The sequence below is a fragment of the Sinohyriopsis cumingii genome, chromosome 13, assembly GCF_028554795.1.
Source record: "Sinohyriopsis cumingii isolate HCF-2022 chromosome 13, ASM2855479v2, whole genome shotgun sequence".
In the NCBI taxonomy this organism is placed as follows: Eukaryota; Metazoa; Mollusca; class Bivalvia; order Unionida; family Unionidae; genus Sinohyriopsis; species Sinohyriopsis cumingii.
In genome coordinates this window covers 4,868,891-4,891,914 of record NC_142973.1, presented here as the reverse complement: position 1 = coordinate 4,891,914, position 23,024 = coordinate 4,868,891, and the positions used below count along the sequence as shown (strand labels likewise).

At 35.6% G+C, this 23,024-nt stretch overlaps 1 protein-coding gene across 4 annotated transcripts in view; it reads left to right on the top strand.

Moving 5' to 3' along the window:
• LOC149784877 (uncharacterized) overlaps positions 1-23,024 on the top strand; it is a 72,083-nt gene that overhangs the window by 14,055 nt on the left and 35,004 nt on the right. For 3 of the 4 annotated variants that reach the window (XM_089978454.1, XM_089978452.1, XM_089978453.1), the window contains exons 2-5: positions 4,320-4,398; positions 10,420-10,465; positions 16,687-16,720; positions 18,159-18,493. In XM_089978454.1, the coding sequence (XP_089834580.1) occupies positions 4,395-4,398; positions 10,420-10,465; positions 16,687-16,720; positions 18,159-18,493 (419 nt within the window). In that variant the 5' untranslated portion in view covers positions 4,320-4,394. Of the gene's footprint in view, positions 1-4,319; positions 4,399-10,419; positions 10,466-15,520; positions 15,546-16,686; positions 16,721-18,158; positions 18,494-23,024 lie in introns of all 4 variants that reach the window. The other variant, XM_089978455.1, reaches the window with a different exon arrangement.

Here is a 23,024-nt window from a genome sequence, read left to right as displayed (position 1 = left end):
CCCTCCCCACTTGCACAAAGAAAACTTAAGAAAAACAAATTCCTCCTAAGAAAATCCCAAAATTGATTTCTGCATCTAATTCAGCTGGTTTAGCCCAGTGCTTGAAGTACTTAATAAATTATACATACTAATCATTTTTTATTTATATATATATATATATATATATATATATATATTAAGAAAACCTACCTACCCTAAGAGTGCAATAGGAAATGTGCATTTTTGTTGATGTCTTGCAATGCAATACTATCTCATTGCCATGGTCTGTTGTATGTAAAATAATTATCAAATTGCCACTTTTTGATCATAAAAATATATTTTCAGCAAAACAGATTTTTCCTGAACATTTAAATGACAGTTTTTGTAAATTGGTTTTAATTTATAACTTTAAGTGATTTCCCATCACAAATCCAAATTTACCGGTCCAGTGGCCTAGTTGTTAGACCGTCTGCCTCAGGTGCTGTAGGTCGTGGGTTGGATCCCCGGCCGAGTCATACCAAAGACTTGAAAAAATGGTACTAACAGCTGCCTCGCTTAATGCTCAGCATTAAGAGGTTAGTGTTAGGACTGGTGTCAGGATAATGTGACTGGGTGGGACATAATGCTACATGTTTGCGGCATGATGCCCCAGTGCTAGACATCACTATAAACTGCCTTGTTGCAGACATCATAGCGATATGACTGAAAAATTGTTAAAGCTATGTTAAAAATCCAAATCACATCACATCACAGATCCAAATTTCAATATCGTCAGTTGGTATGACTTTATTGAAACTTTGCATATTGAAAAGACTGAAAGAAATTAACATTGTTATTTATGTTATTTTATTTCATATGCCCAACAATTGTAGCTGATTTTATGTTTTAAACACCTTAAAATTCTATTATACACACTTTATACAAGAAGACTGCAATGCGTTAAAAAAATAAAATTTTAAATGACATGAACTGAAACTTCTAATGTAAACTCAAGCAAAATATTTGGAAAACCTTACCCGTGTATATTATAATATACATACATTGAAAAGGCCGAAATATTTCTATCGAATTTATGTATTACCACCAAAATTAACAGTGACATTTTGGATGCAGCCTTGGAAACCTCCTCTACATCTAATTGGTTGGTCAAATTTAGAATTACTTTGTCTAATATTCAGAGTTGTCATTGCAAATGGATGTTAGTAAACCTGATTTTTGTTTTGTTTTGACTAACTTATGGTTACCTCTTGGCAAATTGACAACCAACTAGAAGATACCTATGTATATTAGGTACTGTGTAATGCATAGAAATGATTGGGTGTGGAAGGCAAATGTAAAGGCATAGAAAAGCATACTTGGGGAGTAATTGGTTAAAAATCTTACTGCTTCTTCTGAATGTGTATTTGAATTGACATCAGGTTTTCATTGAATGACTTTGTAGTTGGTCGTGAATGAAAACAGTGCAGTCAGAGTTCTGATCATTAATCTTTGTCAGTAATTGCCTCTGACACACAAACAAGACCCCATGAATGTCGCCTCTTTAGCAGATATAAAAATTACCCCAGGAAAACAATGATAAAAGGTCATTAAAGTTGATTTTAAACTGAATCAAGCACACCACTGTCTGGCTTACTGAACAGAGTACGCTGTTTGGCAGTGGAGCACAAGCTGTAGCCACACTGGCTGAAAGAATATTCTTGCTGATGCAGTACCAGATTGAGAGCAGATGGTCTATGATCAAGGATAGAAAATGTAAAGAAGAGAGAATGAAATATTCAGCAAAAGTACTGCTGCATTATTTAAGAAGTTAATGTTCAGAAAGGACGTAGATTCTGTATCAAAAGTTAATTCTTGAGGTGACAAGTTATGAGGAATTAAAATCCGTGTACAGTAGCCTGGTGGTATTGGAGGCTGCTGCTCCTGAATGTTTAGACTTTCTACAGTAAGCAGGAAACTGATTTTAATATATGTCCCCTCTTTTTTCACAAATTAGGTACCCTTGGGCACTTTTTTTTTTGGAGTGAACATTAGTTGGAAAGATACAAGGACTTTACTTCAATCTTGCTTTTAATAAATAAAAACTGCTAGTCAAACCTTCAAGATGGTGGCCATCTTGAAAATCTTTTTACAGTTTTTCTTGAAGGAATTTTTGTATTGACATGAGATGTTCAGAAAACAATTGTAACACTATGTAGTTGGTCCTTTCTGAAAATGATTGTGATGTGACCTCCAACAATTTTAAAAAACCATGTTAAAGTTGCTACACCTTAATGACAGACCATGTTTCTTTTTCTCTTTTTAGAGAAAAGAACTTAATTTTTGTAGTATATAGTTTTTGCTACTTTAAAATTGATGCACCAACCTTTAAAATGGCTGCTTTGATGGCAGTCCTGAATATCTATGTATGACTATCTCGTGACAAATTTCAGTTATCTGCTCATGATTTCAGAGTGGAATATGTGCCATGACAGAATTTTTTAATACACTTATAGATACAGAGCAGAACAGATCCAAATCATTAATATTTTAATTGTTCAGTTGAAGCTCTTTTAACTAACCAGTAAATTTTCTATTTACAAGATCTCTTTCACTCTCACTTTCACACTGACATAGGCACATGAGTATGCTTGACTTGCAAAATTCACAATCATGAAACATAAGAATATTATGCTACATGCATTTTCCAAAACTCTTGTCTGTATATTTTCCAAAACCCATCTCTGTAACGTAATCTAATATTATCCATCAATCCATTTCTATATTTGGTTTTTTGACTACCTGTGTATTATATTCACCAGTTTATAAATTCACACTCTTCCTTTTTATAACTTTACAAGGCAGCTCAGTATACTTGTTTGTTACATTGTACAATGAAGTGGACAGCATGGCATCAACTGACAGATACCAGTAAGTTTTACTGGGAAAAACTGCACAATGATATATTTAGGGCTTTCAGATTCATTTTTTTGCCCATTGCTTCCTTTAGAAGTATATAGTAAACATCAACATTTTTGCTTATTTGCATATCAAGTTGCAAATCCATGTAAGCATGCTATAACTGAGTTTGCTAATTGGGCTTAAAAATCAGTGATCATTATTTCTCTGCAACAGTGTGTGATTTGGATTTTTAACGTAGGTTTTTAAAAAAATTCAGTCATGTTGCTACGATGTCTGCAGTGGGGCTAATTTGTTTTCCAGTCAGCTTGCCCTGTGCCAAGCTAAATTTTAGAAAATTTCTCCAGCGGTGTATTATAGACAAACGGTCATAATAAAGATGATTGGACAATACAGCAGTGTTATGTGGCATTACAGACTGCAAGTTCATGATTTGGGATGACAGATAAATTGCACAGCATATAAACTATTTTGATTATGCGACATAACTGTGTGCATATATCTGGTCAAGTTCAAATTGCCCAGGGGCAAGCAGGCATGTACAAATTTGTTTAGCCCTGATGTACATGCATTTGGAAATGGGTTCAGATGAAGAAAAAATATTTGTTACCATCTTGAGCCAGTTGGAGTTTCTCAAAAATATCTGAGATGATTTCAATACTCTGATGACAAAGAAAAAAGGACAAATGATATTAACTTGTGGATTCTTACAAATTCGTTTTGGTCATTTGAGCGTTAGTCTCTTCTTGGGACTTTTGTTTTCAGCCAAATTATTATTTTAAGCCTTCAGATATGTTTAGATGCAAGTAAACTGGTGATGTACTGTATATTTTTGTTTATCAAAATTAAAGATAAACTTCCTTAACTATGTAAAATGATGCTGGATAAATGAATAAAAAAGCAACAGACGACTCACGTGAAGTTGACCGCTTAGGAGATCATTAACATGGATCATTGCTAGACATATTTCAGAGCATAAAAGGGTTAGAGGTGCTCTTGACTTGAGAAAAAAGGAAACAAAAAGCAAGAATAACAGTTATTGCAAGGATTCACTCACAAATATTAGTTGTCTATAGTCGCTAGACTTCACTTTCATTTTGATTCACTCACAATTGTTACTTGTATGCACAGTCATAAGACTGCTTTCATTTTGATTCACCCACAAATGTTACTTGCATACAGTCACAAGTCTTCGCTTGCATTTGATGTACTGAAAATTTTTAACTCGGCCATTGGACTGATTATGACATGTTTTCATTTAGTACATTTTAAATATTTGTTAGTACATAATGGGTCAAATGATAAAACTATGGTTTTACACTAATTTCGTGTAAATTGCACAAACTGTTGAACTCATGATTTATACAAAGAATACACAGAAACATGTTAATTACTTTGACAGTGGGCTAAAAAATATTTTATGTTGATTTTGCTCTCTTTTGCAGGTTTACAGGTGAAAGTCCATGGCAAATGACTCGTACAAAAAGTTGTAGCTTTCAGAATCGGATCTCAAATAACAGATGGGCAAGTATTCATGTGAATCCCATTTTAAGCTGAATAAGCTACAAGGTCAAGCGAACTTAAAGTTTGGCTTTGGGTTTATTGTGCATCATTTACAAATACATAGACACTATTAGGTTGGTTTCAAATTGATTTGTGCAAAATTTTCATCATTATTGTTAGCAACTAAAATTAGGGATGATACAACAAGGTACATTGTTTTATAAATTTTCATAAATTTTACTTTGAAATATTTTTGGGGTAGAATGTAAAAGAATCATCACATAAAGATTGTGTTGAATGTAAAATGGCTGAAAATTGTGTTGAAAGAAGGCCAAGTTTTAGATGTATATAAAGGTTTCACTGTCTATAAATAGAGCACAAGTACGAGTAATGTGGTCACATGATGCCTCAATATGTAGTCTTGTGATGTGAATAGCAGGTGGGCTTCAAGAGGCTTTCAGGTTAATTTCTGTGGCAACAGAAAACTGTTTTCTGCTGTTGTCAGTGGGATGAAAAATATTTTAATGCGCAATAATGTGTTCTTCAAGGAGTAAAGCAGTTTTGATAAGCAGATTTTGGAACAGTAAATAAAGCATTGGTCTCAAATTCAAATAACCATTGCAGGCCACAGAAAACATGGGCCATGGGCCATGGGCAGCCTGTTGGCCATGTGTTCAAGACCTCTGAAATAAGCATGTTCACTTGTGCAATGGGATGGTGGATGTTGTTCATTGTGTTACCAAGTTTACACTCTAACCTTATCTCCCTCCTCCCTCACATTGTAGTTAGATATATACAGTGAACATAAATTGCTTTGCAAAGTATGGTAGACAATCTTTTTTGTTTGTAGCACAGTTTCCTAGCCTTATAGCATAGAACTCCACCATTATATCAGTATTTAATGTCTTCATTCAGCATTTCCTCATACTGTATATAGGATGTGTGATGATCTGGACAAGGCTTGTGCATTTTTATATGTCAGGTTGTGATAAAGATACAGTTGTATTTAAATTAGGTTGTATCATTAACAAATAAATATGAATGTCATTTTACCTGCTGAATGGCATGGGGCATTTATACTTCCACTCCAGAATTCTGCTGGTTAAAGCAACTTTCAACATCTATCGGTCATATTAATCACATGACCTAGTGGTACATTTGTCAAGCAAAATTTAAAATAACCTTTTGACTGAAACAAAACTGTAATAGTGTTTTCCTTTTCCTCCTGCAATTTGAACTTTAACAAGTTGAACAGTAATACTCACAGAAATAATGCGCAAAATTGGAATTTAATATTGATTTTAAAGACAAGTACTGTATGATGATATTCGTTCACAGAACAGAAAAATCTTGTTTATTCAAAGTTAAAGGAGACTAGAAATCAAAATTTTCCTTTTACGTATGTAATTCTCCACAGATTTTAGTTCGACTGCAATGTTTATAAATTAAATATCGTAAGCAGGTAGTGATTATATTGCGTGGAAGATACCACGATTCCGTAAATTGCCGAGTTTTTCCGAATTTTAATGAGACGACAGATCACGTGGTACCGTGACGCTATACTAGCCAGTCCTCGAATACAAACATAAACATTGGCGAGCGAGGCAGACAGGAGACCACATTTGGGTTGTACATTCAAAAGTTGAATCTGCAGTCTGATATAATAGTTTATGTACTGTACTGGTAAGTGCTAAAAGAAATTTGTTAGGCACAGGCCCCGGGCTGGTGACTTAAATAAACTAAAGTCCTGAATGAAATTCCAGAAGTCCGGACAATTCATACCTGTCAACTCTCAAGCCGGGAGAAAAACCTCCCGATTTTGGGGGTATTTCCTCATCTACATCCCGATCTCGTAATATCTCTCAATTTTGCGCAGCGAAGTCCCGATTATTACATTATGTCTGTCAATTTTCATTTGTCAGAAGAAAAAAACCCAACCCCAAACCATTTTTAAATATAACGTATGCAATCCACAGTCTAAACTGCCACACTGCTGACATCGTAGCGATATGACTGAAAAATTGTTAAAGCTACGTTAAAAATTCAAATCACACGCACACACGTCTAAACCCGGCACTGGACGAAATAATTAATATCATACAACAGTTTTTTTCTTCTTTTTTTATTCTTCATTAAATAGAACGTGAAGATTAAACATTATTCAAGTAAATTTCAGATTTTTTAAACAACTACAACAGTACTATAGTAAAAAAAATAATTATAAGAATAAAATTGTCACCAATTAGCTTAAATGAATGATCACGTTGAAATTTTCTCTGCAAACAAAATCGCATCTCCATTTCCGTCAAAGAAACTCGGCCAGTTAACACCTGACATTCCTCTACCGCATATGAAAAGTTTAATTACCATGATTAAATTACAAGGAATAAAACAAAATATACCATGCAGTATGTGTGGCCCTAAAGAACTAATTCTGAATAAATATTTTAATCAGCAAACAGTGTTACATGCATTAAGATTTAAACCTAAGGAAATAAGGTGGGGCATAAAACTTGAGAAAAACAGTTGCCACATGTACGGTAACTTGTGACTGCAGATTTGAACTGTTAAAATGAAGTCCATGGCATCGTAAGTAACAACAAAATAGGCATCGTTTATTTGGTAATCAATTGCTGGTGCTTACACATACACACACTGTCGAACATGGTTTCTTTGAAGTATGTCCGAAGGGCAGTCCTTTTCACAAGATCAATGCAAGGATAAGGATTCTGTTCATTAGTCACACCGGCTTTATTTTTTGCGTACTTAAATCAAAACTTTAGCTATTTTGCAATTTAGCCAGAACTGACCAGAATATGCAAAAGGGGCTTGTCATGGGGGAATAATAAGGCGTATCACAGCGAGAAAAGGCACGTCAAATGGGCGGTCGCACATTGGGGCAAGGGGGGAGGTGTCAATAGTCCCCCCCCCCCCCCCCCCCGTTCTATTGTCAGACAGTTAATGTGAAACTTTGACCTTTTGTTTTAATCGCTGCTTTTTAAACTGCACAAGGAATAGTTTTATATCAGTTCCAATTAATACAGATTACCGTTTATGCATACTACATGTATACAATGCATTTTTTTTTTTAAATTTAATTTTTATAAGATTATGAAAATTGTGTTTTCTCGAAACACGACAGGTTTAGAATCTTATTTTTAGCATAGCTTCCATTTGATTAAAATCAAATCTAAATTTCACCTAGGACAGTGGTGATTTGATTTAGATTGTGCCGTGTTAAGGCATGTATGTCAACATCTTGAAAATACATTTACTCATTTCGCCAGCACGATCAAAGTTTCCTCAGGCAAACAATTTTTGTTTCGACAAGCCTGACGGGCACCTCACTTTGAATACAGGATGGGCCGAAACTAAAACCAGAAGGGGCCCATGGTGTCGGGCTATCAGATTTGTTTTTAGCACTGCTGTTTTAGATAAAAGATATGTGGATTGATTGTTGCATTTTGTGGTCACTTACTCATCCTTCTGTCTATTTTCGTAACTGACACGTTTAACTCTTTTCCCAGGATTTAAAATGTCCAAATGTATGTCTGGAACAGCGCCAACGTTTAGTCTAGGCCTAGCATTTGCGTATCTTTGAGCTGCTGTTTTTTCATGATCCCTCTCGTAACATTCCTTTGAGAAATGTAACGAGCACATAGTGCTGTATGGTGTTGCTCTGAAATCGACTCGTTTGTAATAATGTACCCATTCTGTCATGATGCCTATATCTTTCAGAAAAGAAAAAAAAAAACATGTCTACAGGCTTTTCTTAATGTTCTATTACACCCGTAAGCAACGCAAAACGGTATTGTCTTTTACTCTGGCAACTCCCACTTGGGCTGCTGGACTCGCTACTATGACGTCACATCCCGAAAGTAATCGAATAGGGGCGGAAATTTTGCATACGAGGTCACGGAAATTCAGCTCCTAGAAGATACGCCAATATTTAAATATTGGCATTACGGTCGCAGATGATACTTCAGAATAAGGTTTTCTGCTATAGTACTTTTATTATTATTCTATATTTCCGTTGGTTTCTGGTCTCCTTTAAATTAATGATTTAGACCCCATTCGTACTTCTGCATTTGTGACAGGTTGGAGGGGAACGTGCATAAAGAAAATGGTGACAGTTAGATCACATTTCCCCCCAAAAAAAATATGAAATTATAAGGATCAGAAAATAAATATTGTAAGTTTGGTTGTTGTTGTTGTTGTGGGGTTTAACGCCATTTTTCAGCACGATAGGCTATACATGGTGGCCAGTATTAATGGTGGAGGAAGAACCCGGAAAGAACCACCGACCCACGAGAAGCTACTGGCAAGCTTTCTCACATGCCCACATTGGCTGAATCTTAGACTCGAACCGCCGCATACAGAGGTGAGATGGCAGCGATCCGTAACAAAGAGCGCTTTAGACCACTCGGCCACTCGGGGCCCCTTTGTAAGTTTGGAATGCAAAATCTAATAAAATTGGACTACCCAATTTCCTAGATTGTTGTATGTATAGTCTTGCATTTTTTTGCATACATTCACATTTGTAATGATCCAGATCTGGGTTTTTGTATCAAATTCGGTGGATCTATTCAGGAACCAGGTTAACTTCACAGGCGAACCTCAAATGCTATAATCTGCTATTGACACAAAACGCCAGCATGATTAAGGTGAACCTCAAATGCTATAATCTGCCCATGACACAAAACACCAGCGTGATTAAGGCGAACCTCAAATGCTATAATCTGCCCATGACACAAAACGCCAGCGTGATTAAGGCAAACCTCAAATGCTATAATCTGCCCATGACACAAAACACCAGCATGATTAAGGTGAACCTCAAATGCTATAATCTGCCCATGACACAAAATCCAGTGTGATTAAGGCGAACCTCAAATGCTATAATCTGCCCATGACACAAAACGCCAGCATGATTAAGGCGAACCTCAAATGCTATAATCTGCCCATGACACAGAACGCCAGCATGATCAAGCATTATCTAGAAATATCAATGAAAACTGGCTGATGTGAAAGGAATAATAAGCCTGTTTAAAAACAAATAGCACTCAAGTATAAAAGACCAATTAGCACTCAAGTATAAAAGACCAAATAGCACTCAAGTATAAAAGACCAAATAGCACTCAAGTATAAAAGACTATTCAGAACCTTGGCATGGGGAAGGGTAGCAGTTGTGTTTATTGGATATCATATGTTGATTTGAGTATTGTTCATTTTGGGAGAGATGGTTACTGCTGCCAAATGAAATAAAAAAGAAATAAGTAAATTGAAAGACATAGCAATAAGCCATTAAGCAGCATCGGGTTTGGAATTACTGTGTCTCAGACTGAACTGAAGGCCATTACGTTCTAAGTATTCTTTATGAGCTGTTCAGTTGAACATAATGTCGTCTTTATTGCACCAGACCACACTTTTGAACTTTTCAGATGTATGTTTTCCAAATTAACAATCGCAATACATGATATTTTGTAAGACCTTACTGAAAATTGGCTTAACTTATAAACATATTGACTGCTTTACTGAGAATGTCTTGTTATGGTTTATCTGTATTGGATATGGTTTTAGAGCTTGGCATTAAAAAGGAAAAACATTCCTGGAAATTCTTTTCAGATAGTAGAGCATTAATCTCTTAAAGGGACTATTGTGTAATTTTGCATTGCTTTATATTGGGATTTTGGGCTTGAGAAAGCACTGCATATTAGCAAATCTTTCACCGTGCTGTCAAAATTGATGTAAACATCCCATTTCTTCAGAAAATGCAACCCTCTTCTTTCATGCAGACAATACTTACCTGTCTTTATTATGCTAACAGATCTGGCAGACTTTTTAAAAGGTCATGAGCCAATTGACCACCCACTTGGAAACAAACCTGGATGAAACACTTGTCAAAAAGAAATCGTGGCTAATGATGGAACACTTGCCTGGCAAAAATGTTACATTTCCCTGGGCTTAAGAACTATACAATTTCCTATGCTGTAGTATAATCAATAAATATAATAATTAGACATTATATATTTTTTTTCGTTTCAGTTGCCTCTGACATGGAGGATGGCCCATCATTACTCGATGTTATAGAGTAAGTTGTGTATCTCCCACAATTTAAGATAAAAGCATTTAATTAGGAAGGTGCATCAAGATGCAGGAGCCCTATTCCACCTATGTGATCTGTTTATCAATAAATATGTCTGTCAGTTTGCCTGCCTGTCCATCCATTCACACTTTTTGTAATTGGCATGGTTTTATTACGCTTCTACATAATTGGATGCCGTTTGGTAGGTGAATTGCTTTGTTACATAAAGTGTATTGTGGGGTTTGGATTACCCACTCAATCTACTGGAACTCCATCACAGATTTTGTCACAGTCAGTTTTATGGCTGCTTGTTTGCACTCGTTCTGTGAGTTGGCACAAAACTAAGAGATTCCCTGATGCTGTAGTGAAGACCATGGCTGATGTCAGTTTTAATATTGTTATTTGTACAAACTTAAGTGATAATGTTGCTTGTGGTATTGATCAGTAACCTAGCTAGGCATAGATGAAAATGCATTACATAGAAAAGTTATTTAATTCCTTGAAAATACCTCAATCATTGCCCCAGGACTGAGCATACAATGGAAATATTGTCAGACTGCAATGTACATCCCTATTTATCAACTACATGGACAAGTGCAGAAATTTACCTATGGTTCGGCCTCATGTGGTATGTGTGTGTGTGTGATTAGGATTTTTAATGTAACTTTAACAATTTTTCAGTCATATCGCTACGATGTCTGCAACGTGGCAGTTTATAGTGATGTCTAGCACTGGGGCATCATGCTGCAGACATGTAGCATGAGGTCCCACCCAGTCACAGTATCCTGACACCAAGCCGACCAGTCCTAACACTAACCTCTTAATGCTGAGCGCCTAGCGAGGCAGCTGTTAGTACCATTTTTGTATGTCTTTGGTATGACTCGGCCGGGGGTTCGAACCCACGACCTCCCACTTCCAAGGCAGATGCTCTAACCATTAGGCCACCAGACCGGTCAGCCTTGATGTTTTTCTCACTAACTAATATGTCATGAAAGTGCTGGTTGTACTGGTTAGCACTACTGGTCATAGGTCAGAAGAGCTTATAGGATGGTTTGTTGGCTTGTCATCCATCCATTAACACAAGTTGTACTGGTTATAGGATGGTCTGTTGGCTTGTCATCCATCCATTAACACGAGTTGTACTGGTTATAGGATGGTCAGTTGGCTTGTCATCCATCCATTAACACAAGTTGTACTGGTTATAGTATGGTCTGTTGGCCTTGTCATCCATCCATTAACACAAGTTATTCCTTTTAAAGTACATGGAGGATTACCATAAAACTTTACCCACATTCATCCCATGGTCTAGTCGGTCCTTGATGACAAGGGTGCTGTTCACTTAGTCAATATGACTACAACAGTGGCCATCTGGAAAATCTTGTTACTGCTACTCCTGATGATTGAAAGTCCTGCTGACATGGGTTTTCATCAGAAGATATCTTTTGTTGTCTACTTGGTCCTAAATGAAAGGGACCACTTTTCAATATGGCTACCATGGTGGCTGTCTTGAAAATATTTTTTTATAGAAACTACTGCCAAATGGAATAGCTATTGTTGCCGAATGGATGGCTACATCAGCATGGGTTTTTCACTAAATGGCTTCTAATGCTATATTGTTCATTTTTAATGAAAATGGTGCCAGTCATATATCCAATATGGCTGCCATGATGGTGATCAAAAAACCACTTCTTCTGAATTTATGATCATGATGACATGTTGTTTTGACCAAAAGAATTCTAATGTCTACTTTGTCCAAAATGAAAATGCTGCCAATCTGACATCCAATATGTTCACCACCACAGATAATTTAAAATTCTTACTGCTGAAGAACAAGAATGCAGAGATGGTTTCAACACTCGGCATTTAAAAGGAAGAAATTGTCTTGTATTGAATTCCTGGAAATTCTTTACACCCATTGGAACATCAGTCCTCTCAAGGGACTCTTGTTTAATTTTGAGATTATGAATCTGTTAAGATTCCAATATTCAAAATTAAATCTTGAAATTGTTACAATTTAGCAAGCAAAAGTAATGTTTAATAAATCTTTTAAGGGTGGTGTGGGGATTGGCATCATAGTTATTTGACTCTGAATTGTTGAAGGGCTTGAACTTTGTAATAAAATATACTTACTCGTGCTATCTGTCTCGTGTTAATCGAGCTGCTGTCTGTTCTGGTAATACACTGCCTCCATATTCAATGGTCTGGTTTAGGGGTCTCAAACACGCAGCCCATGGGCCACATGCGGCCTGCCAAGCCATATCCTTTGGTCTGCAAAACTATTGGCATCACAAGGTGTCATGAGAGATATCAAAGGTGATGCGGCCCTTGGGCCATCGAAAATGCCCTCATGCAGCCCTCTGTGTGGTTTGAGTTTGAAACCCCTGGTTTAGACCACGTGTCTAGAACCCAGCATGGTCAGTGATGCATTGTGATACTTCATTAAAGCCAGTGATCAGGATTCTTCTTATGTGGGCATTGCCTGACATCAACCACACAGATACCAGGTTTTTCATTGGCTTTGTTTATGCATAGTTCAGTTCTTTTCCAAAAATATTTGTGCACACAGATAGCAAAATATTTACAGTACAGCGTATTCTTGGATTTGAAAAAGTAAATAAAATGGTTTGCCCAGTGTCTGCTTTGCTTTAAAATTGTACTTTATTCAGATTATTGTAATTCCTCAGATATTGCTTAAATTTATGTGCAGCATGAGAAAGTTGTTTATATCGCCTTCTGTGTCCTTATTAAACTAAGCCTTCAGTTTAGTTGGTGATTGACAGCACCTACGGAAAAAAATTAAATGTAGTTACATCTGTTTTGGGGGAGGGTACGTGAGCTTTGATTCAGATTGGCAAGGAAAATCCCAGGTAAGCAAGTGTTGCTGTACTAGTTTTGCTTCAACACTTGGTAGAAAATATTAAGAACTAAAATTTGTAGTATTTTCTAACAAAATCTTTTGACAAGACACATGCAGGGATTAGCTATATTGCTCAAAGAGAGTACCATACATTGTTTTATCAAAAAATGGCTTCATGTAAATCATTCGACTTGTCAAGGCAAAAAACTAAAAATCCAAACCTTTTAGTCCTATTCAAGCCTATGATCAGTCTTCATTAGCTTTTAAAAATAATTATATTGTTTAAATAAGCCACAAAAATATTAGTTATATAATGTGACTAAAGCCAATAAGGCAATTCCCTTGCCAGAAGCATCTGAACGTTATATATTTGTTAAAAATCTTCTTGATGGTTTCATGTCATCAGAAATAATCAGAGCTCATATGACGAGCCATTTTATTGTTGGATATGTTAGTGCTTTCATCTGCCATTGCTGTCACAAATGACGCATTTTGCAGGTCACTTATAAGACTATCCTCAGCATCATTTGATAGGCTCTCCAGTACCTCTGAACAGGTAGTAGCCGAGTCATACTGATCAGCAGGATTCTTCAAAATACCAATGGCATCAATTTCTGCAGCCATTAAGTCATGTATTAAATTAGGAAGAGATTTGCATTAAAAAAAATGGATGTCTTCTACACTTAGCCAATGTACACACTTAAGTAGCACTTTCACTGCTATATCTTGTTTGTAGAACTGCACCAAAATCTGCCTGGTGTTGTGGACCTTCAATCAGCAGTTTTTGTTATGATTACCAAGCAAGCCTTGCTAGTGTACTGTGCTGAAAGTTATTTTTTTGTTTGCACATTTGGTCATGGAGGCTTTTCTCCACTGTATATATATGGCAAAACATAATGGCATCTTCACTGCCACATTCTTCACTTGACGTAACTTCTTTTTGAAAACCATAGCCATTTAATGTTTTCAACTATTGCTGCACACAATTTTAGTTTTTCTCTTATGAGTAACTGGTACCTCATCTTTAGTTGATGAAGGCTCCACTGGTTTGAAAACAATATTGTTATTGACAGTCAGTTGTACAAACGTGGTCCAAATGATAATTTCATTTGTTTCAGATCTATTTTAACTTTTTTGCCTTGGATGCCATTTTCATTCGAACGCTGACAGTATTTTGGAAAAACACAAGGCATACACTTGAGCAAATGGAAATTGTTGCTTCTTTGCATGACAAGGATGCGCATAAAACAAAAGTTTCTCGTGAGAATCACTTTAAAGTCAGGTGTTTATTTTCCGCCTCTTGTGTGTGGTGATTATACAGTTCTAGCATCCGTTAATACAAATGATGTGATAATTACAGGTCATGTAAGATTACCTCCAGGCTCCACACTCACTTGTAACCCTATGTATTATGATAACATAAGAAACTGACATGCGCATGTTTTCCCTGTTTGGGAGAGTTGTAATAATGCCAATAAAGTAATTAGAGCAAACCTTTATTTTGTGTTAATCAGAAAAATGTAATATTGGGGTGCTTCAATTTATGTACCGGCAAAAATTTTTTAGACCAAACTTTTGTTTGGTGTTAATCAGCAAAACATAACATTGGGGTGTGTCATTTTATGTACCGTTGACAACTTTTTTGTGCATCAAATCAGAAAAGTCTGCATATTTGATGCATGACACATGGGTAGACAAAACAGTGACCATATCAGATAGTTTCCTCAAACATTTCCCACATTTTAGGTATTTGTACAGTTGTATTGTGGAAGCGAAACTTTTGGACAGGTACATTTTATGATAATCTTCTAGTGAATTAACTTGAAACTTTATAATCACATGTGCCAGAAGATGCCACTGTTAATAGCGTAAAGCTTTCTACTACATTGCAAATTAAATGAAGTTGTCTTATGAATTTTCAAGACACAGTAAAAAATAAAAATAAAGTGTCAATTGTTTCAACACTAGTTCAACATTAAAAGATGTCCATCATCATTTTTGCACTTGTTACATACATACAATTAGATGTACCTTGAATGATAAAGAGATACAACTTTTAATGTTCTTCTAAAATACCCAACTTCACTTTAATTTCTTGATTGGCTGCTGATCAAGGGTGTTCTAATGCTGTTATAATTATTTTTATTTATTGTTTAAAATTAACAGCCAACAGTGACTATTGATACATTAAATTTATATTGCAGTGTCCAGAGAGATTGTGTAAATGAGGTAAACATTCATTTTGAAAAGTTAAGAAAGTTTAACTTCTTGCTATGTGCCTGTGCACCAATTTCATTTTGGGATATTTTTGAAGTGCAGTCAATGAGCAGTATATAGATACATTGATTTTATTAGACATGGATGTAAAATGTTTGAACTTGGCTAGATTTCTATTGCGGGGTTAACCATGGGCAAACAGAAAGTAATATTTCAGGTTGGGGATCCCATGAGAAATGTATTTATTAGCCAGATCTGTTTTAGCATTTAATGCTTCTCGGTAACTTTTGTTTGTTTGAATAATTGATAGAGCAAGAAAGTTTGAACAGTCAATCTTCTTTGAAGAAGACTTATGCTCATTATTACTCGCTTTCATTTGATTTTAAGCCTTTCTTTACTTTCAGACCTATCAATTTTAAACTTATGTTTTTCTCATGTTTAAGATTACAATTCTTTATATTTTTAGTCAGTAGAATACTAAATAAAGTAGAGACATCCCGTTGAAAGGTTTTAAGAATTTTGGACTGAAGATGATAGTGTTGTTTGTACAGATGTTCGAAATAAAGCAAGAATTGTATCTATTTATATTTTTGTTCCATAGATGTGGCAGTGAAACTCATAAATGGAACTATGTGACAAATAAGACTTGATTGCTCAGAAACAAAGTCCTACTTGCTATCCCATTCAGTATTGTTCACTCAGTTGCTGATATCTCACCAGTTACTTCTATTCCTTCCCTTGACTCTTCACTAGTGATGGTTCATAGCAGCAAGGTTCAACTTGTATTTCATTATTGCTTTCTCGTAAGAGAGGACAAGAAAAATAATCCTGTTCTGGCACACATTGATATGCCATGTTGCCAGCAACTTGGATTCCTCTTGTGGTCTCACAGGCTTGTGTGTGTGTCAGGTTGTTTGCAGTTATTTGCTTTTTTAGTCTGTAAAGAGGTCACATTTCAGCAGTAATTAAATAGCCTCATCCCCAAACCCAGTGAATGAATGTGTATCAAGTCTTTACGGTGCATGTGAAGTGTCTAACAAATTAAGATTACCGACTGTAGTATAAAGCAATCAGATCTACCTTTAAAGAAAGAAGAAATTATAAGTAATAAAACAAGCTTCCAAATTATAATGAATTTACTTCTTTTTTTCAGCGACACAAGTGACCTCTTTGAGGGGTCTGGAAATGTGAGTACATTGCACTCATGTTATATATACACTTTTTAGCATAAACTGTGTCTTTCTTGTTCAGTTGTGTTCTTACGCTCTTTTTGAAAATGCATATAAAGGAAATTTTATACAATTTTATTTTTACATCACACAATTTCTTCTTTTGCAATGGCAATACTTAAATACACTGATGACTTTTGTTTTCTGATGTAAAACAAGGCTGTACAGAAACTTAATATCAGAAAGCCTAACAACTTCAGCTGATTGACTTGTTTACTGATCCAAGTTGCTAGGTGGTCCCTTGCATAATACTGGGGCACTGTGAATCATAGATGAAAAAAGCTTATGGGATAGTCTGTATGCTGTCATTCTTTAGTTTGATACCTCTTGAAAACCTTGTTACCGTTGCTCATCATAAACAGAAAGTTGTATCAACATGAGTTTTTCACCAGAAGACTTCTTTTGGCATCCTGTTCGTCAACATGGTACCGATCTGACCTCAAATATAGCTACCATAGTGGCTGTCTTCAGGTTGTTGTTATTGCTATTTGTCCTAGATGGATGATCACTTTAGCATGTTGTTTTGGGTGGGGGTGTTGCTGAAGTCTTTTTTTGATCCCCTCTGTTTGCTCATAAGTAAAAATGGTGCTGATCTGACATCCAGTATAGTAGCCATCTTGAAAATCTTTTTATCACTACTCTTCCCAAATGGAAAGTCAACGTTGGATTTTTACCTGAACATTTCTTATGATATATAATTGGTCTCAAATGATAATGATGCATTTGTTACCTTCAGTACAGCTGCCATGATGGCCCTCTTGAAAATCTTGTTATAGCCCCTTGTGAATGGATGGTTATATTCACTTGGGATTTTTCACCAAATGCCTTCTAATAATGTCTGGTTAATCAGAAGTGAAAATTGTGCTGGTTTTTTTATCTTGTATGGCAGCTACAGTGTTTAATATGAAAATCTAATCATTACTGAAAAATATTAAAGATGGTTTCAACACTCCACAGATAAAAATTAGAAATGGTCTTATTTTGAATTCCATGAAATTCCTTTTGGTCAATAGATTGTTTGTCCCTGTCATTTTTATATCAAAGCATTTTTATTTTCATCACTAAAAATACTTTTTGATTAACACAGAAATTCCATTGTTTTGTCAGTGATTTTTGGAGATGCACAAAAAAATTAAACTATAATTTTAAAATTACCTAACAGCAGCCCACGATCATGTTTAATGGGGTGTAGAGGCAACAAGGCTGTGTGGTACTTCTAGAGTTAAGTGTGCTTTCCCAGATAAGCCTTAGATCAGTAAAGCAAATAAATGTGGAATATCTATAACGTAGGTAATTGGTATTAACTCAGTGTTTCTAGTTATGCATATTTATATAATGAATTTCTATTATTAATCTATATGATGAATTATGATTGGTTATTGATCTTTGATTGCAGGGCTTCAGCTGGGCAGACGAGTTCCTGTCCAATACAGAGGAAATTGGTGCGAATGCCAATCTCAACAATTCTGCCAAGTCGAGTAACCTAGTCACATCCAGTCACAACTCTACCATTGTTTCACCATCTAATGTGTCACTTGGCACAGGCGTGTACAATGTTGTCTCATCCACCATTTCCTCATCATCGTCGTCATCACTGCCTTCATCATCTTCCTCTACCCATCTCCCCACCCCACTGGGCACAGGTTGTTTGCAGTATATCACCACCAGTCCTCAGTTACAGACCACTGGGCAGCCCACATTGGTCAACTCGCTTCAGAGTTTGCCACCAGGGTAGGTCTGCATGCACTCCCAAATCTTCAATCATCCTTCCCATCTTCGTAATTCATCCTAAACTAAAATTGAATTTGTACTTTAAATATCTTGCACAATTTGCAAAAGAAGACTAGGGAAAGCTCTGACGACCAACACTAATCTAGTGTTTATAATATGTGCCAGTTGTTTAGACAAGTGTTTGAACTTTTGCTTGATATGGCACACTTCGAAAACCGTGAAAAATCCTTGAATTTGAGAAGTTGCCTTGAAACTCTTTAAATATTAAAGTAGTTATTTTATTCTTTTTATTTCAAATGCACTTGGATTTGTTGATGCATTATGTAGTGATGAATAACACTTGGTGAAAGTTTAATTTCCAGTAAGAAACAGTACCATATATGCTCAGGTACAAGTCAAGTCAAACTGCAGATAACAAAGGTCCTGATCAACTGTGGCATAATGCACATGCATGATCAGTTTTTCGGTTTGTTCTACTGATAACTTCCAACAGACTGCATAGACCCAGATTTGCCGGCGCATTATGCTATGGCAGATATGGGTCTGTGCAGTTTGCAGTTGGACTGATCATATAAGCTTGAAAACTTTTGAAACTCCATATAAAATTCCTGAAAAAGTCCTTGAAATTAAATTGCCTGGAGTTGTACAAACCATGCATGATCTTTTGTCTGATATATTTATAATGGCATTATTTTATTATTATGCCTCTTCAAAACCTCGGGAGGAGGCATGTAGTATAAAGTCACATTGCTAGTGTCACAAATTTAATTTCTGCTAAATAACTTATCAAGGACTTGTGTTGAAATCAAATTTGTTGGGAGACTTAACATTAAAAATATAATCAGCATATTATTATAAAGTTGTAACCCTGTTTAACATGAACTTTTCCCTTGACTGTTTAAACATTTGAATAAACTACTGTATGATAAGTATTAAGATTAAAACAAAGTATTGTATGAGGCTGTATTCTGGTCCAGTTTAATTTTCAACATTTTCTGGGAATATGTGATGTAGCTGTAGCTCCAGTTCAATTTGGAATGTTGCCCACCAGTATTTTTGCATACTTTGGAAGAACTTGATGGACTGAAACCAAATTTTGCCTGAGGGTTTACATTAAAAGAAACTAGGTCAAGTTTTGACTTAAGCCTTTCGAGCAAAATTGTATGGAGTTCTGGCTCCTACTTGATTTAGAACTTCTTCTTTCAGTTACATCATATTGGAGGTGGGCATCAGTGTTGCAGGAATACATTTTGGCTTTGCTGGATACAATTTTCGTGCACAGTCTTCTCACATGTCTTTCAGCTTTGTATCACAACCAGTATTTCACTAACATTTATCCAATATCTGTATTCCACTTGCATAGACCATAACATTCATAGACTAGATGAACTTGTGGGATGGTCAGTTGTTCATCATCCATCAGTTGGAGCAAGGTTCTTAATGATCTCCTCCTATACTACTGGATGATTTCCAGGAAACTAGACATGTTCATTACAATGTCAAGTTGGTCCTAAATGAATATTTGATGCTGCTTGAGCATCCAATATGGTCACTACAGTTGCTGTCTTGAAAATTTGTATTTTGCCAAGGGATACATTTTTAAAGAGAGAATTCCCTGGTTTTCCTCGCTGGTTATCCTGGCCATTTCTAAAAGACCGTGTATGTCTTGGGTTTTGTTAAACTTTAATTCTCATTATTTTTGTGTATGTTTGATGGGTGTAATTTTGGGTTTTAGAGTATAGTTTTGCCTTCCTTCAGATATGCACCTCCAAGGTAATTTATATTAAAATAAGAGCAGAGATACCTTTTTAGTAATTTTTATCTAGTTTTTAAATCATTCACTGGACTTTCAGAAGCTAATAATGTCCAATCTGGCAAAATTTATTTTCGATATCTGCTTAAGATAGACTGATTTTTTCATGCACATGGGAGCAGCCATTTTGATTAACTGTGTTATTAGATAATATATGATTTCCACAGTTTCAATAAACAAAAAAATTTCAGCTACAGTACATGAAAGTAACATACAAGTATGCCAACATTCTCTCCTTTGTGCATGTTGAAAATGTGAGCAACTTCGCCTTACACGTAACTTTCTCAGAGATACATAATATCTGTAGAGAGTGCCCTTGAATGGATGGTCATGTCAACATCGGGTTTTGATGTAAAGGCTTCTGTTAGTGTCAGGAAGGTTTCAACTGAAAACATTGCCAATAAGACGCCAGTTATGGCCACCCCATCACCGTCTTGAAAATGTTGTTGGTATTCCTCCAAAATGACTGGTCAAGGGGTTTTCACCAACAGACTTCTTGTGATGCCTAGTAGGTTTTAAATTTAAACTGGTGCTGATCTGACATCCATTATGGCCATCCTGAAAATCTTATTGATACTTTTCCTAAATGGAAAGTCCACTCAACATTGATTTTCATTGGAAGACTTCATATGGTGTCTACTTGGTTTAATTTGTGGTGTCCAGTTCATCCTACATGGATGGTGATATGAACTTTGTGGGTTTCACAGAAAAACTTATAGGATATCTACATGGTCCTAAAAGACTTCTTTATGATGCCTGCTTGATTATAATTGAAAATGGTGCAGATCTGGGGTGTTGTTTGTCCCAAATGGATGGTCATATCAGTTTGAGGTTTTTTCTAAAAGATTTCTTACAATGACTGCTTGGCTTTAAATTAAAATGGTGCTAATCTGATGTTCACTTTGCCTACTACAGCAGCCATCTGTGAAATCTTTTTATAACTACTTTTATTATGTACTCATTTTTTTCTCCGTTAGCTTTGCATTCTCAGAATCATTCAATATTTTACAATACTGAACTCGTGCTCAACTTCATATTGCACTCATAAAGGAACTACTTTCTATTGTAAACAAACAATGGACGCAGATGGCCAGCACTTTTTTGTAAACAAATCATGTACACTCACATAGTTTACATTTTGGCTGATTACATTTGTTTCTGAATGAACTAAAGCAGATGTTTCGTGGATTGCCACACACCAGCTGCTTTGCTACATTCCGCATTAACTTTTTTGATATAATATTTCGGATTTAGACGGGAGATGCCAGATTTCATAAAATTGCTAGGTACCTACAAATAACATGCAAGTGACAAGGCATAAACGGTCTTCTTTAGCTGGTAATAAGAATGGCAAAAACTATAGTTTTTGTGTAATGATGAATCTGCGCTTGTGTATTTAGTTTGGAGTATGGCATACATTCAGTTACTTTGTTTCTTGTAGTTTATTTTGTTTATAAAATTAAGCCTTGGGTAGAATTAAAAAAATGAGCATGTAATAAAAAGCATTCCATCTGAAAAACTAGTTCATATTTTCCCATACAAATGCAGTAACCTATAACTCCTGAATGGAAAGTCTAATTGACAATTACCCAAAATATTTCCTCTGATGTCTGCTTGATGCAAAATCAAAATGGTGTTTATCTAAGGTCTATTACAGCTGTCACAATGACCTACTTGAAAATTTTGTTGTCACTATTCCTCCTATTATAACAAAGTTTTGAACAAAAGACGTCTAATGATGTCTAGTTTGTCCTTAATGATATCCAGTACGTCCACCACAGCAACTAATTAGAAAATGTTATTGCTAAAGAATATCAGAGATGGTTTCAACTCTTTACTGTTAAAAGGGACAGATGGTCTAATCTTGTTCCCCTTTACTCCAGTGTATCAGTAACATGAAGGTCCAAATTGCTGTCACACAAAAAATGGCTTTTGTATTCATCCTTATCATTAAAAAAAAAATTGTTATTGTGGTGCAATGATTTTTATCTTGTACTTATAATTTTAAGCTGGCTGATTCAAAAGACTTCAAGAAGGTTGGGTCATTGCTTTACATTTCCTGACAATAACTTTAGCACTACACAGCAGGCCCATGCAAGACCCCTATTGATTTTGGTGTGTGTACTTGTAAACCTCAGAACCGTCGTTAATCACAAACCATCTTTGCATTTCATTGCATATCAGAACTTTAGTTTTTTAAACAAATTTCATCAAAACTTGGTTTAATCTTTTACCAGAGAAAGAGCCATGTGATTTGAAAGTCAGTAGTGAGGAGTTTAGTTAGCAATGGGTGAAGATTGACCTGGGAATACAGTCAGAACAATGTCTGTACCTATTTTTTATGTTTTCTTAGAGTATACTGCAGAAAATACATTTAAATGATTAACCTCATGTCGGTAGAGTATCATATACTGTTGGCAATGCTCTTGTAGATGACGCATTAATAGAATGATTTACACTTCACAAAAAGATTATTTAACAGCATGTAAAGTTTATTTCTATTATAACTTTGGAACCATGAAACACTTTGATATAAAATTTGTTGCAACAGGCTCACACTTAGTATTCTTGCCTATTGAGTCCACTTAGTAAAACTAGATTGTTCACACTGCTTTGATAAATCGGGGGGGTGGGGAGATTAAATAACATTTATATAAAATGACTGTTCTCTGTTACTTTAGGAAACTTCAAATCAAGGATCTGATATTACCTTAAAAA